The sequence below is a fragment of the Fusarium oxysporum genome, chromosome 8 (assembly GCF_000149955.1).
Source record: "Fusarium oxysporum f. sp. lycopersici 4287 chromosome 8, whole genome shotgun sequence".
Lineage (NCBI taxonomy): Eukaryota > Fungi > Ascomycota > Sordariomycetes > Hypocreales > Nectriaceae > Fusarium > Fusarium oxysporum.
In genome coordinates this window covers 470881-482575 of record NC_030993.1, presented here as the reverse complement: position 1 = coordinate 482575, position 11695 = coordinate 470881, and the positions used below count along the sequence as shown (strand labels likewise).

The 11695-nt window shown below is 49.7% G+C and overlaps 4 protein-coding genes across 5 annotated transcripts; 3 read left to right on the top strand and 1 right to left on the bottom strand.

The window, feature by feature from the left end:
* Positions 1 to 47: 47 nt before the first annotated feature.
* FOXG_02812 (uncharacterized protein) lies at positions 48 to 1831 on the top strand. Its single transcript, XM_018380277.1, has one exon. It carries the CDS (start codon positions 588 to 590, stop codon positions 1752 to 1754), a length of 1167 nt encoding a protein of 388 aa, XP_018236508.1. The 5' UTR covers positions 48 to 587; the 3' UTR covers positions 1755 to 1831.
* A 159-nt stretch (positions 1832 to 1990) lies between these two features.
* FOXG_02811 (uncharacterized protein) lies at positions 1991 to 4016 on the top strand (the record flags this gene model as incomplete). Its single annotated transcript, XM_018380276.1, has 4 exons — positions 1991 to 2638; positions 2691 to 2813; positions 2860 to 3115; positions 3164 to 4016. Exons 1-4 carry the CDS (start codon positions 2077 to 2079, stop codon positions 4014 to 4016), a joined length of 1794 nt encoding a protein of 597 aa, XP_018236507.1. The 5' UTR covers positions 1991 to 2076.
* A 178-nt stretch (positions 4017 to 4194) lies between these two features.
* Positions 4195 to 8597, top strand: FOXG_02810 (actin-like protein arp-6). 2 transcript variants are annotated; one of them, XM_018380275.1, is made up of 3 exons: positions 4205 to 4659; positions 4707 to 6093; positions 6147 to 7242. In XM_018380275.1, the coding sequence occupies exons 1-2, from the start codon at positions 4230 to 4232 to the stop codon at positions 5603 to 5605; spliced, it is 1329 nt and encodes a 442-aa protein (XP_018236506.1). In that variant the 5' UTR covers positions 4205 to 4229; the 3' UTR covers positions 5606 to 6093; positions 6147 to 7242. The 2 variants fall into 2 exon arrangements, with proteins under 2 accessions (XP_018236505.1, XP_018236506.1); XM_018380274.1 differs by having other exon boundaries at positions 4195 to 4659; positions 4707 to 8597.
* Positions 6031 to 8657, bottom strand: FOXG_02809 (uncharacterized protein). The gene has a single exon (XM_018380273.1). The coding sequence runs from the start codon at positions 7111 to 7113 to the stop codon at positions 6112 to 6114; it is 1002 nt and encodes a 333-aa protein (XP_018236504.1). The 5' UTR covers positions 7114 to 8657; the 3' UTR covers positions 6031 to 6111.
* Between the last annotated feature and the right edge of the window lie 3038 nt (positions 8658 to 11695).

Here is an 11695-nt window from a genome sequence, read left to right as displayed (position 1 = left end):
ACAAGTTAGTGAATCCACTCATTTTGGGGGTTTCATTTGGGGGTCACGATCTAATCTATTTTATTCTTCCATTGCTGATCGCTCACCTTAAAACAATCCCATTCCCCTCTCTTCACTGTTCTCCTCACGATTTACAACAACGTGCACGTTTGACAGGTCAGGTCCTCAAATGGCGCAACCGAATGCGCAAATTACGTACTCGGTCCAATACTTCTCTTTCAGGTTTGGTCTTGTCGGTCCGTCGGGCGGGAAATTCCATCTCTGTTGATAATGATTCATCAGAGTGACACAGATACGCTCGCGATCGCGCTTGATGGCCATGGATCGCTCGATTAGGGGCGACCCTTGAAATTACTAACGGACCCTTGTTTTGTTTTGTTTTCTTCCTTTCGTGATAGATATCTTGACCTCACAGAGATTTTCCATCTCTTCAGTGATTTTGTTTCGTGAATTCTGCGTTTTTAATCAGATCCCGATATCGCCGAGCCCCTCCACTACCCGAAAACTCCAACGCCGCAAAAAAATAACGGACCCAAGACTCCCAGATCCAATTCTCAAGCGCATTCTCTTCTCTCTCAATCTTAACCATGGCCGACGAAAGAAAACCTCTCTCGGAGGTCATTCCTCCCCTCATCCTCGGAACAGCAACGTTCAACCACCAGTACCATCCCGATCCAACTCATATGCCCTACACCGACATCGTAGGCCGCGCCCTCGCCCACAACATCCTCGGCTTCGATACATCTCCCTACTACGGCCCCTCCGAGATCCTCCTCGGCGATGCGCTACGAAAATTAACGCCTCCCCCGCCTAGGGAGAACTACTTCCTCATCACGAAAGCTGGGCGCATTGCGGGCGATGAGTTTGATTACTCACCCGCTTGGATCCGATATAGTGTTTATCGCAGTCTTGAACGGCTGGGCACTTCGTATCTTGATCTTGTGTACACGCATGATGTGGAGTTTGTTTCGCCGGAGGAGGTCCTCGCTGCTGTTACGGAGCTTCGACACTTGAGGGATCAAGGTCTTGTTCGATATGTCGGAATCAGTGGATATCCAGTTGATACGCTTGCGTCGCTGGCGGAGATGATCTTGCGCGAGACTGGAGAGCCGTTGGACGCTGTTATGTCGTACAGCAACTTCTGCGTGCAGAACAGCCAGCTGGGAAACAAGGCATTGCTAGATCGCTTCCAAGCAGCAGGCGTAGACTGCGTACCGAACGCCAGCATGCTCGGTATGGGACTATTAACCACCCGCGGTATCGACAACAGCCCCATGCGCGCATGGCATCCTGCCCCAGAAGAACTCCGCGACCTATGCGCCAAACTCTCCAGCATCGCCCAAGACTCCGGCGAGCATCTCGAAGAAGTGGCCATCCGCTGGGCGCTCGAGAACTGGGCGCGCGTAGGCTCACGGTTCGGAACAAAGATAAATCCTAGCGACACAGGCCGTCTTGGCGTAAGCGTCATGGGTGTTTCCAGCGTAGACGAACTCGAAGAAACATGGGCCCTGTGGACGAGCGTAGTAGGCCTCGTAGGTGATGAAGAAGCGACGCAGCGCAAGGTAAAAATTGAGAGTCTCGTGAGAGAAAAGATGTGGCCTGCGCTTGGGAAGTGGAAGGATTATGCGTGGGGGAGCGGCGGTCCTGATTTTGTTAATGCGAGACGGGTTGAGGATATGGGGGTTGTGCCGAGGGATGAGACGGCGGTGCGGTGGAGGTTGATACCCAGTGCCATGGACACACCTAAGATTTAACTTGAGGGTTATGAATAGATAATTTATTTCTTATGATGAGGAGAAGTGAGTGCCGGAGTTGTTCATGTGGTTGTGCAGGGCCAAGAGAATAATATGGGGATGTGCATCGTATCTCGCATTCAAGCTTGCTTTAGCGCGACGCCGTCTTACAACTGCCGTGTCGATCATCTAGATCTTCACTCCGAGATCTCAGTATCGAATGACGATGGATCTGACGATGCGTTTGTTTCGTATTTCGTATTTTGGACGCGAATGGTTGTTGATTGGTTTCATGATGGGTGAAATGGAATGTATAAGAGCTCTGCTTTCGTCGGAATGATGAATGATAACAAGAGTTACTTACAAGACGGTTTCTATCCACGAGGTCTCAATCATGAAGCTCTCACATTCAATCGCTTCAATCCTGTCTTTGACAGCTCAGTTCGCTACGGCGGAGCTCAAATGTCGCCCCGAAAGTCCTGTTCTCCCAAGACCAACAGCCCTCGCCAAGTCACCAATCTTCCAAGCAGCCGCGGCCAACTTGACTGAAACTCTCAACGCAGCTCTCTCAGGCTCAATCGCTGCAGGATGGCCCATAGAGAATGTCTCGTTCTCACTTGCAGCCGTAGGCGCGGGTCAAGACGACCCTGGTGTGCCGATATGGGAGTACCATCATCTTGCAGCTGCCAACACAAAGGGTACCAAGAAGCTCGATAGAGCTTCTCAGTATCTCATCGGATCTATAACAAAGGTGTTTACGGATTATGTGCTCCTAAAGAGCGGTATGGATCTTGATGCGCCGGTTACAGAGTATCTTCCGGAGCTTGATGGGAAGTCCAAGATTCAGTGGAGGGATGTGAGTTTAAGGATGCTGGCTTCGTACTTGGGTGGTACGCCAGCAAACTGTAAGTAAAATTCTCTGCCTATTTCTGTGTAGAACTAACTCGCTTGCCTCAGATGGGTTCTCAGACTTTTACCTCCTAAAAGAAGTCTTCCTTGCATATGGTCTTCCGCCCATTGAGGACGGCGACTATCCACCATGTGGTGTTGTAGGTCTCAACAAGGGTTGTACAGGACAAGGTACGAAGAACCCCAAGGCATGGAGATCTATGCTAATGCTTTTCAGAGATTTTGTCAGGAATGAAAGAGTCTTACCCCCAGACTGCTCCCAACGAAAGGCCAGCGTACTCAAACATGGCCTTTGTCATCCTTGGTATGGCTCTTGAGGTGTATACCGGTAAGACCTATGCACAGTTACTCGAAGGAATTGTTTCAGGTCCCCTGGATATGAACAATACTTTTCCTTCGCCTGGCCATGATGATAAGGCGGTAATTCCGTCTGGGGATAGCAGCTGGGGCTCGGACTACAAATTGAGCACTCCGTAAGTTCATCATGTAAAAGCTGCTCTTCGAGTACTGACTGTTATTAGTGCAGGAGGGTTGGTCTCCTCTCTTGCTGATCTCGCAAAGTTCTCACATGCCTTGCTATCAAGAACCTTGAACATGACTTCAACGGAGATCAACGGCTGGCTCAAGCCCAGTGCCTTTGCAGGAAATGCATACTCCTTGACTGGCATGCCTTGGGAAATACTGCGTCTATCAAGCCTCACGCCAGACCATCCTCATGCTGTTACTGTCTATGGTAAGAGTGGCGGTGCGCAGAACTACAGAAGTCAACTCAGCTTTATTGATGACTACGGTCTGGCGATCATCATCTTGACTGCTGGCCCGATGAAGGCAGCGCCTATTCTTACAAATGCTATGTTTTCGACTTTTGTTGCCGCTGCGGATGAAGTATCGCGTGAGCAGTCAAAGAGATTTGAGCAGAGGTACATGAGCGGCCAAGCCCACAGTGTTCTCATTGAGGCAGCACTGGAGCAGGACGAGGACTCATTAGTCCTCGCGTCGCTTCATCGTAACAACACAGATATTCTCTCTAGTCTTACGGATATCTGGGGACTTACACTAGGCGATTTTCTTCCAGAAGTTGGACCCAAGATCCGAGTGTTTCCCAGTCAACTTCGTGAGAATGCGACATTGGATGGGAAGCCTGTTGTGAAGGAGGTATGGCATTTGTGGCCTGACCTCAACTCGGGGTTTGAAACGGATCTTCCTGGGAATGAGATTGAAGAGATGAATTGTGTCGGCTGGTCGATTCAGGATTGGGTTCATTATGGTGGTGAGTCTCTGGACAGAGTGTTGCTGTATGTTGGTGACGATGGAGGCGTGAGAGGGTTTGAGGTGCCATTTTTGCGATCGGGAATTCTACATCCAGCCGATTAAGACAGAATACACAATCTCTCATCAATTGTTTGAGTACACAACAGGTTACTAAACTAAATCACGGAGGAGCATTGAGCTCCCTCATGCCAAGAGTAAGATGACTGCATATCATGAATTCAACTCATGATGGCTTACGTAACACCCCTCCCATCAAATCCATCGCGTCCAATTCCAAAAACCCATCATCACCTCTCTCATCCTCCAACTCCCACCATGGCCGGGCCACGCAAACCCAAACCCGCGCCCCCAAAAGGCCCATCAACAACCCTCATCCTCGACAACGGCGCCTCCACCATAAAAGCCGGCCTCATCCACTCCTGCACGATCCCCTCCGAACCCCGGATCATCCCCAACGTGATCGCCCGCGACCGCACGCGCAAGATCTACGTCGCATCCGAGCTAGAAAAATGTCGCGATTTCGGCGAGATACAGTTCAGACGGCCTGTTGAGAAGGGGTTTATTGTCAATTGGGAGGCGCAGAAGGAGATTTGGGATAGGGAGATTTTCGAGAGGGAGGAGTTTGAGCCTAAGGATGCGAGGTTGATACTCGCTGAGCCGCCGAATGGGCTGCCGATTTTGCAGGCGAATTGTGATCAGATTGTTTTTGAGGAGTATGGCTTTGCGAGTTACTATCGGGGGATAGGTAAGCTATGCGATGTGCTGATGGGGTTGGGATGCTGATTGCGACAGGCTCGACGTTTAATGCGTATCATGATGTGCAGAATATCTTTCGAACGCCGCAAGAGGCTCCTACGGTCGCTAACACCCCCGCCGAAGCCGTCATGGTTATTGATTCCGGATATTCGCATACAACCATCACACCAGTCCTTCGCGGCCAACCGTTACAATCTGCGATCAAACGACTAGATGTCGGCGGCAAGGTTTTGACGAACTACCTCACACGGTTGATCTCTCTGCGACACTTCGATATGCGTAACGACACATACATCGTCAACGAGATGAAAGAAATATCATGCTACGTCTCCGCCGATTTCAAAGCCGATCTCGAAAAGTCATGGAAGGGAACGAGAGGCGAACGTCGACCAGATTATTTGTCCGGCGGCGGTATTGCCAAGGACTACATTCTTCCTGATTTCCACACCCGCTTTAAAGGAACTCTCGTCGACTACGACCCCGCGCGACACTCCAAATCCCGAAAACTAGCAGCACAATCCGAAGAAGACGCTCTCACGCTACGCAACGAGCGCTTCACCGTCCCCGAAATCCTCTTCAACCCTTCAGACGCTGGGATCCGACAACCCGGTCTCGCAGACCTCGTCTACGAATCCCTACAAGAACTGCCCATTGGTCTCTGGCCTGCTCTACTAGCCAACATTATCGTTGTTGGTGGAAACACGCATTTTGATGGGTTTATTCAGCGGCTGCAGAAGGAGGTTGTGCAGAGGGTGCCGGATGATTGTATCGTTAGGGTTGCGAGGCCTGCGGATCCGGTTACGCATACTTGGTTTGGGGGTGCGAATCTGGCGTGTCATACGAATATTGAGAGGTTGGCTGTTACGAAGGCGGAGTATGAGGAGCATGGTGCTGCGTGGGTCGCGAAGAAGTTTGCTGCTGGGTTGGGGACTTGAGAGGGGAGGGTGATTTGGATCTTCTATCAAGGTTGAGCAATGGCCCTACTTGAAGGCGCTTTCGTGGCCCATCACGAGACACTTGCGCAGTTCTCTCACATCTTTATTGGGGGGTTGAACTAGGCGACAGTCCTGCAGACTGAGACTGGGCTTTTCAGATCTGGTCATAGATAGGCAGACCGTGCTCAAACAATCCGCCCCGATTGTCAGCAGCCGCTCCCATATCTCTATCTCCTGCAAAGTCCAGGCTCAGCTGGGTATGCGATGGCGATTGGGACCGGCCGACTCTACACATCTCGCATGCATCACTCTATGGAGTCTCGTTAAAGGGTCCTGGTGGGTGTCTCTGCATCAATATGGCATTGATAACATGTATCAGGGTTGTCGCTAGACGGCTTGTACTTCACAAACGTGATCAACGACAGTCGCAAGCAAACAAGTACATTACTGTAACATAGTCTACATCTAATAACAAAACGCCACCCATGGTATCACAATTCCCACCCTTACTCAACATGAATCATAACCTTACCACCACTAGACCCCTTCTTCAAATGCTCAAAAGCCTTGTCCGCCTCCTTAAACCCAAACGTCGAATCAATCACAGTCTTGACTTTGCCCTCCACCAACCAATCCCTCAACTGATCCAGATCCTTCTTCTTGTTCGCAGTAGCATACGTAACAAACTTTGCCTTGACACCGCCTAGAAATGAGGGTCGTGCCAGGTTTGTCGTTAAGCTGAGTACACTCTTGGCTGAGACGTGCCCGCCTACAAAGACGAAGCTGCTGCCAGGGAGGAGGAAGTCGTTTGATGAAGCGTAAAGGTTGGGTGGTGCATCGCCGACGTTGTCAACGCAGTGGCTAAAGACTTGACCGCGCTTCTTGAGCTCGGCGATAACATCGCTGGTCTTGTAGTCGATGATATCGTCCGCGCCTAAGCTTCTGCACAGATCTGCTTTACCCGTTGAGCACGACACTGTAACAGAGCATCCCAGCGCCTTGGCAATCTGAATACCCCACAGTCCAACACCGCCCGAGCCACCATTCAAAAACACCTTATCACCACTCTTGACATACGGCGCAATAGTCTGATACGCCGTCAACCCCGCGGTTCCCACACCAGCAGCCTGATCCAGATCCAAGCTCTCCGGAATAACAGTATACCCCTCCTTGTCGCAAACCGTATACTCCGCCAGCGACCCCCAAGCCTTTGTCGGCGACGCTCTAGCGAGTACGAAATCTCCTACTTTCGCATCGGTCACGTCTTCTGCGACGGAGACTACGTGGCCGCTGAGATCCATACCTGGAATCTTGGGGAAGGAGGTTATGAGGCGCGATGCGACGCCGAGCTCGCAGACTTTGTAGTCGGCGGGGTTGAGGGCTGCGCGGGAGACTTTGACGAGGATCTGGCCGGACTTGAGGGTTGTTGGTTTGGGGATTGTGGTGAGGTGGAAGACTTTTTCCATTGGGCCTGGATGGGCGACTTGCCATGCTTGCATTTCGGCCATTGTGAGGAGCTGTTGATGTTGCGTTATGGTGTTGGGAGGTTCGTCGTGTTAGGATACGTTGAAGACAATTGAGGACAAAGCTGATAATGGAGTAATATACAATTATGAATGATGAAATCACATGAAACAAAAGTCAATGGCATGCAACGTACGCATCATGATATAAGTATCAATGACGTCTTTTACAAAGCGGCGAAAAAATAAAAAATTGTTAAGAGTCTAGTGGAGATGCCTCGGCTCATGAGTCGGAAGAAAGCCCAGAAAGGTTCTGGAAGCCGTTTATTTATGGAGGTATTTCTATATACGGCGTAACATTCAAAGTTTGTTATTAAACGCTGGGATGTTATTATTCAGCTCGTTACATTCATGCCATTCGATTATGTTCTATTGTTTTACGTCCTGCGGACAGAAGTTTTCGTATTAGGTTGTATGGAGGGGTTGCATTGACGGAGATTGAAGCTTCGAGGGGGTTCGTGGGCGGTAAATTGGCGGAGTTTTGTGTCTGCGGAGTTCGAAGAGATTCATTTTGAGGTTGGACTTCCAATTCTCTCTCTAGACGGATTGTCTTTAATATGTTGGCTTCTTGAGGTATGGTCAGATTGTGCGACTCAGACCACTTAGTGACAGCCTCTGGTCAATGCATCTTTTAAATATCCGCAAGGCTTCAATTGCGAATCTCGAAGCAGCCTCATCGCGCGAGTCAACTGCATCGCGATCGTATTTAAACATGACACTCGTCAACAATAACCGTTGACACGGCCCAGCCCGAGGTCGGTCTGCTCGCACTACGTATGCCTCCCAGTCTGCTGGGCAATGGCTTCAGAACCCAGCATAACGGTACACACCCAGCCTGACACTTGTTCATGGAGAAGGCGCCTCGTAGCCACGGGGGTGAGCGCTGCTTCAGCAACGGCGTGGGGTGGCCATGATCGGGATCTCACAACCTTGATGAGGAGATAAGATCGTGATACTTGGATGGTCGTGGCTTTTCGGCATCGTGAATGGCGCCGCGTTCGAGGGGTCCAGCAAGGTCGGTGATGTAGGGAGTTGGCGACATGCTCAGAGAGCTCCCAAGTCAGGCCGCCGAAGCATTTAAAAGAAATGCGCGCTCATTGCCCAAGATCGCATCCACTGCTGCGCGCAATTTTGTCTGTAGAAAGTCAGTTCTTGTATGATGAAAGGCGATTGATCATTGAGACCCGCTCAACGCGACAGAAGCTGCACAGTGTCTGCAGAGGTTGCTGGCGCGAGAGCTTCAGGGAGAGAGCTTATCGAGTCGCGATACGGGAGCTATTGAACAAATCGAATCCGTGAGCACGGACGAGCTCGATACCGATCAATTGATCGTCATTGCGGGTGACTTTGCAAATGATGGAGTCCGATCGGTGATGCTTACTCACAACCCCAGAAATTCACATCCCCGCGAAAACCAACCCTGCAGATCTAGGGTAACTTATAGCAATCACATTTCAGCAACGACAATCGCTAAACCGTTGCATTGTCACTGATCATCGCTTTTTTCGTATGTTACCCTATAAGATCTGATTTCAACAACCGAGATCTTCATCATGCCATGTCAAAGCGGCGGTCGCCATTGATGATATGATGGGATTTTCGCATGCACACTTGACCGTTGGGAAGCACACGATACGTGCAGATTGTAGCAAGCTCGAATTATCGTTCAGACCAAGCCGGAAAGAGCACGGAGCTCATCATCACGAGACCTTGTTACCATTATAAAACAGGAAATAGATATACAATGCATCTGTGTAGAGCTGGCGATCTTGGCGCGCCCAGGGAGAAGTCAATTCTATGGCTGAAGCATAATTGTAACTCTACTGCTACCCTTTCTTTTTTTATTCTACTGATTGCTACCCTATGGACATGGATCTCGCATACAGTAGCAAGTGAGTCAGTGGCGGGTGTCTTGGCCGTCTGAACCGAAACGGATTCAACGTTGCGTTTGGCATTTAAAGCAAATGGACGAATCATGAAGAGGAGATGGAATGAATGACTATTGTTGCATGTTGTGGGGAAGAAAGAATGAGATGGATGGTGTGGATGGGATGGCAGCGTCGATCAGCAGGCGTGCCAGCATTGGACGGGGCACATCTGAGACAAGTGATGGTTGTCCTGGGTAATCATTACAATGAGACAGGTTCAAAAATCTAGAACGAATCATCCCATTTTGCCATGGACTACAGAGAGGCAAAGAAGGATCAGTGCCGTCAGAGGCTTCACTAAAAAGTTAGCTGAAATTGTCTGATGACTTGCTGGAATCCAACGCCACTACATAAGACTTTCGATCTGATGAGTGACCAGCAGAGCAAAACGGACGATGCGGAAGAATACTGCATTCGGAATGCACATCCGCGTGTTCGGAAAGACGGCTATTCATAATTCTCGGCCGAGTTTGCAAAATAACCATAGTTTTATAAGAAAATTCTTCTTCTCCAGTCACGAGGAACCCCGGAGTTAGGCGTATTTCAATGAGCTGGGGGAATCTGACACGATGGCTTCAGAGTGAGTCCGGCCGAGGACCCACTTGGATCAGAATCGCCAATGCCAATTGATGTGAGCCCAGGGGTAGGTTTCCGGCAAAGCTCAGGAAGAACTTCGAGACTCCAGTTTATGGAGTGGTATTTGATGGAGTATTTGCTTGGTCATGGTTGACATTACTCTATCTCAATAATCTGGTCTGTTCTCGTGACCCCACGGGAATATGAGGGTCGAGTTAATACAATGGATCGATTCCGAGGCCGTGGTTCAGATCATGTGGTTTCAAGCATCGCATCTCCTTCTGCACAGCCAGTTTTGGGTGAATTACCAGTATCTCGGTGCAATATCAAGTGTAACTTCACTCCGCCGCTGACATGCTTTATCTCGAACTTGTAGACCACCAATGGTAAATGACCCAATACAAGGTCGGTAATTAATTTACAACCAACATGGCAATTGCGGCTATTCAGCTTCCAATCCAGTATGTAATGTTTCCATAATGCAATAGAACTAGACCCATTCGCGGCAACCATTTACGGCTCGTGTGAGCGTTCCTTTGAGTCTCTTACGGAAGAAAACGCTGTGTGTATTACCAAACCCGCACCCCTGCTGCTTTTTGAGTGGTGTGGTGCAGCACAGCAAAGCTCCTGTTCTTGGCCAGGCCCTTGACGTTTCGGCCCGGAAATTATGCATGACAGGACGATTCGCGGTTCTCGTGACGATGGTGGCTTGTTCTCTACTCTCCAACATCACCAACATTGTCATTTCACGACTGACTATTAGCCATGAAGTTCTGAAGGAATCGCTCTCGGTGAAACGGCGATTCTCCCCGCAGCGTCGCTTGGCTGAAAATCCGGAGATTCTGGGGTCAGATGCATGCCACTATAAGGCATCTCGGTCGCCGACTCGGAGGCACTCTTTGACACTTTTCTCTGGGGGAGGAGTTGCAGTATCTTTTCCCCAGACCAACTGTGTGAAAGTGAGGTCTCATGAGTGGGAAGGGGGAAGCTATTACCCCAAAGTATTGGGTTGGCTTGCGGTGGTGAGCTCGGTCAATTACAACCCATCCATGCAGTCGGAGCGCAGGGGCGTAGCGTCTCGAGTACCACCGAGAGTCGCCCGTGGGACCCCTTTTTGTATGTCTTTTCTTCTTCTTCGTCTGCTGGGTACTGCGTTTTACTGGGTAGAGTGAGCTGTAGAGTGTGGTGAATTTCCCCGCGTCGGGCTTTTGAGGAGGGTTGCTGGAGACTGCCGATTACTGGCTGAAGCTTGAAAGAGTGTGGTGTATGCTTACGGAAAGGTTAGCATGGCATTTTGCAGATATGGTTACAGTGATCAGCATCAAGATAGGCTTCACTTCGCAATTCAAATCTACCTTGAGCTAATCTCTAAATTTTTCGTAATGGTCAATGCCACGATGATATTGTTCATGGGTTATACCGCCAGCTTGGTTCCCTCTTCCCATTAAAGTCCGTTCCCGTCTGACTCGATACTCTAGAACCTTTAGATCTTTAGAAGGTCCAAGGTCCCGTGATGGAAGAACAAGCGCAAGGAAATAAACGGCCGGGCGATACTCGGCGCTTCTCATGTTGGCCCTGTACAGTAGACCCAGGCCCGTTAACGTTATGGGTCTCAACCGCCGTCGGCTCCCCCCTCCACTAAAAATACGGGCAAGTTAATTGTCGGGTCCTTTTTTTTGTTCGGCCTTACTTCGTAGCACGCCCTCAGCGAAGCCCCACGAGATTCCCCAGACCAGCCCAGATCAAGATATTGGAGCGCGTCAAGTTTTTTCATTTTCGTGATGATTTTTTAATTAAGAAAAATGAGATCGAAATGAACGTGTTCTTGTGAGACAGTGACATGTTCACCACATGATTAATTGTGGTACAGAAATCTTGGGCTGGTGAGGCGGCGATGAGGATATGTGATTGATTAACACTGATTTGTGTATTGTTGATGCTATTCAGTGTCATTCTTGATTATATGGAATGCATATTCACTTAGACGCCCGAGAATCTTCAAAGTTTCTCCGTATTTTTGCCATGTTTTCCTACCCGCACCCCACTACCCGAACCTCATGGCA

What these genes read in the sequence shown, in the direction of transcription:
- FOXG_02812 (XM_018380277.1), top strand. Translation starts at nt 588, where the DNA reads ATGGCCGACGAAAGAAAACCTCTCTCGGAGGTCATTCCTCCCCTCATC.
- FOXG_02810 (XM_018380274.1), top strand. Translation starts at nt 4,230, where the DNA reads ATGGCCGGGCCACGCAAACCCAAACCCGCGCCCCCAAAAGGCCCATCA. An exon ending in GAGTTACTATCGGGGGATAG is followed by an intron (nt 4,660 to 4,706) that starts GTAAGCTATGCG and finishes TGATTGCGACAG; the next exon opens with GCTCGACGTTTAATGCGTAT.
- FOXG_02809 (XM_018380273.1), bottom strand. Translation starts at nt 7,113, where the DNA reads ATGGCCGAAATGCAAGCATGGCAAGTCGCCCATCCAGGCCCAATGGAA.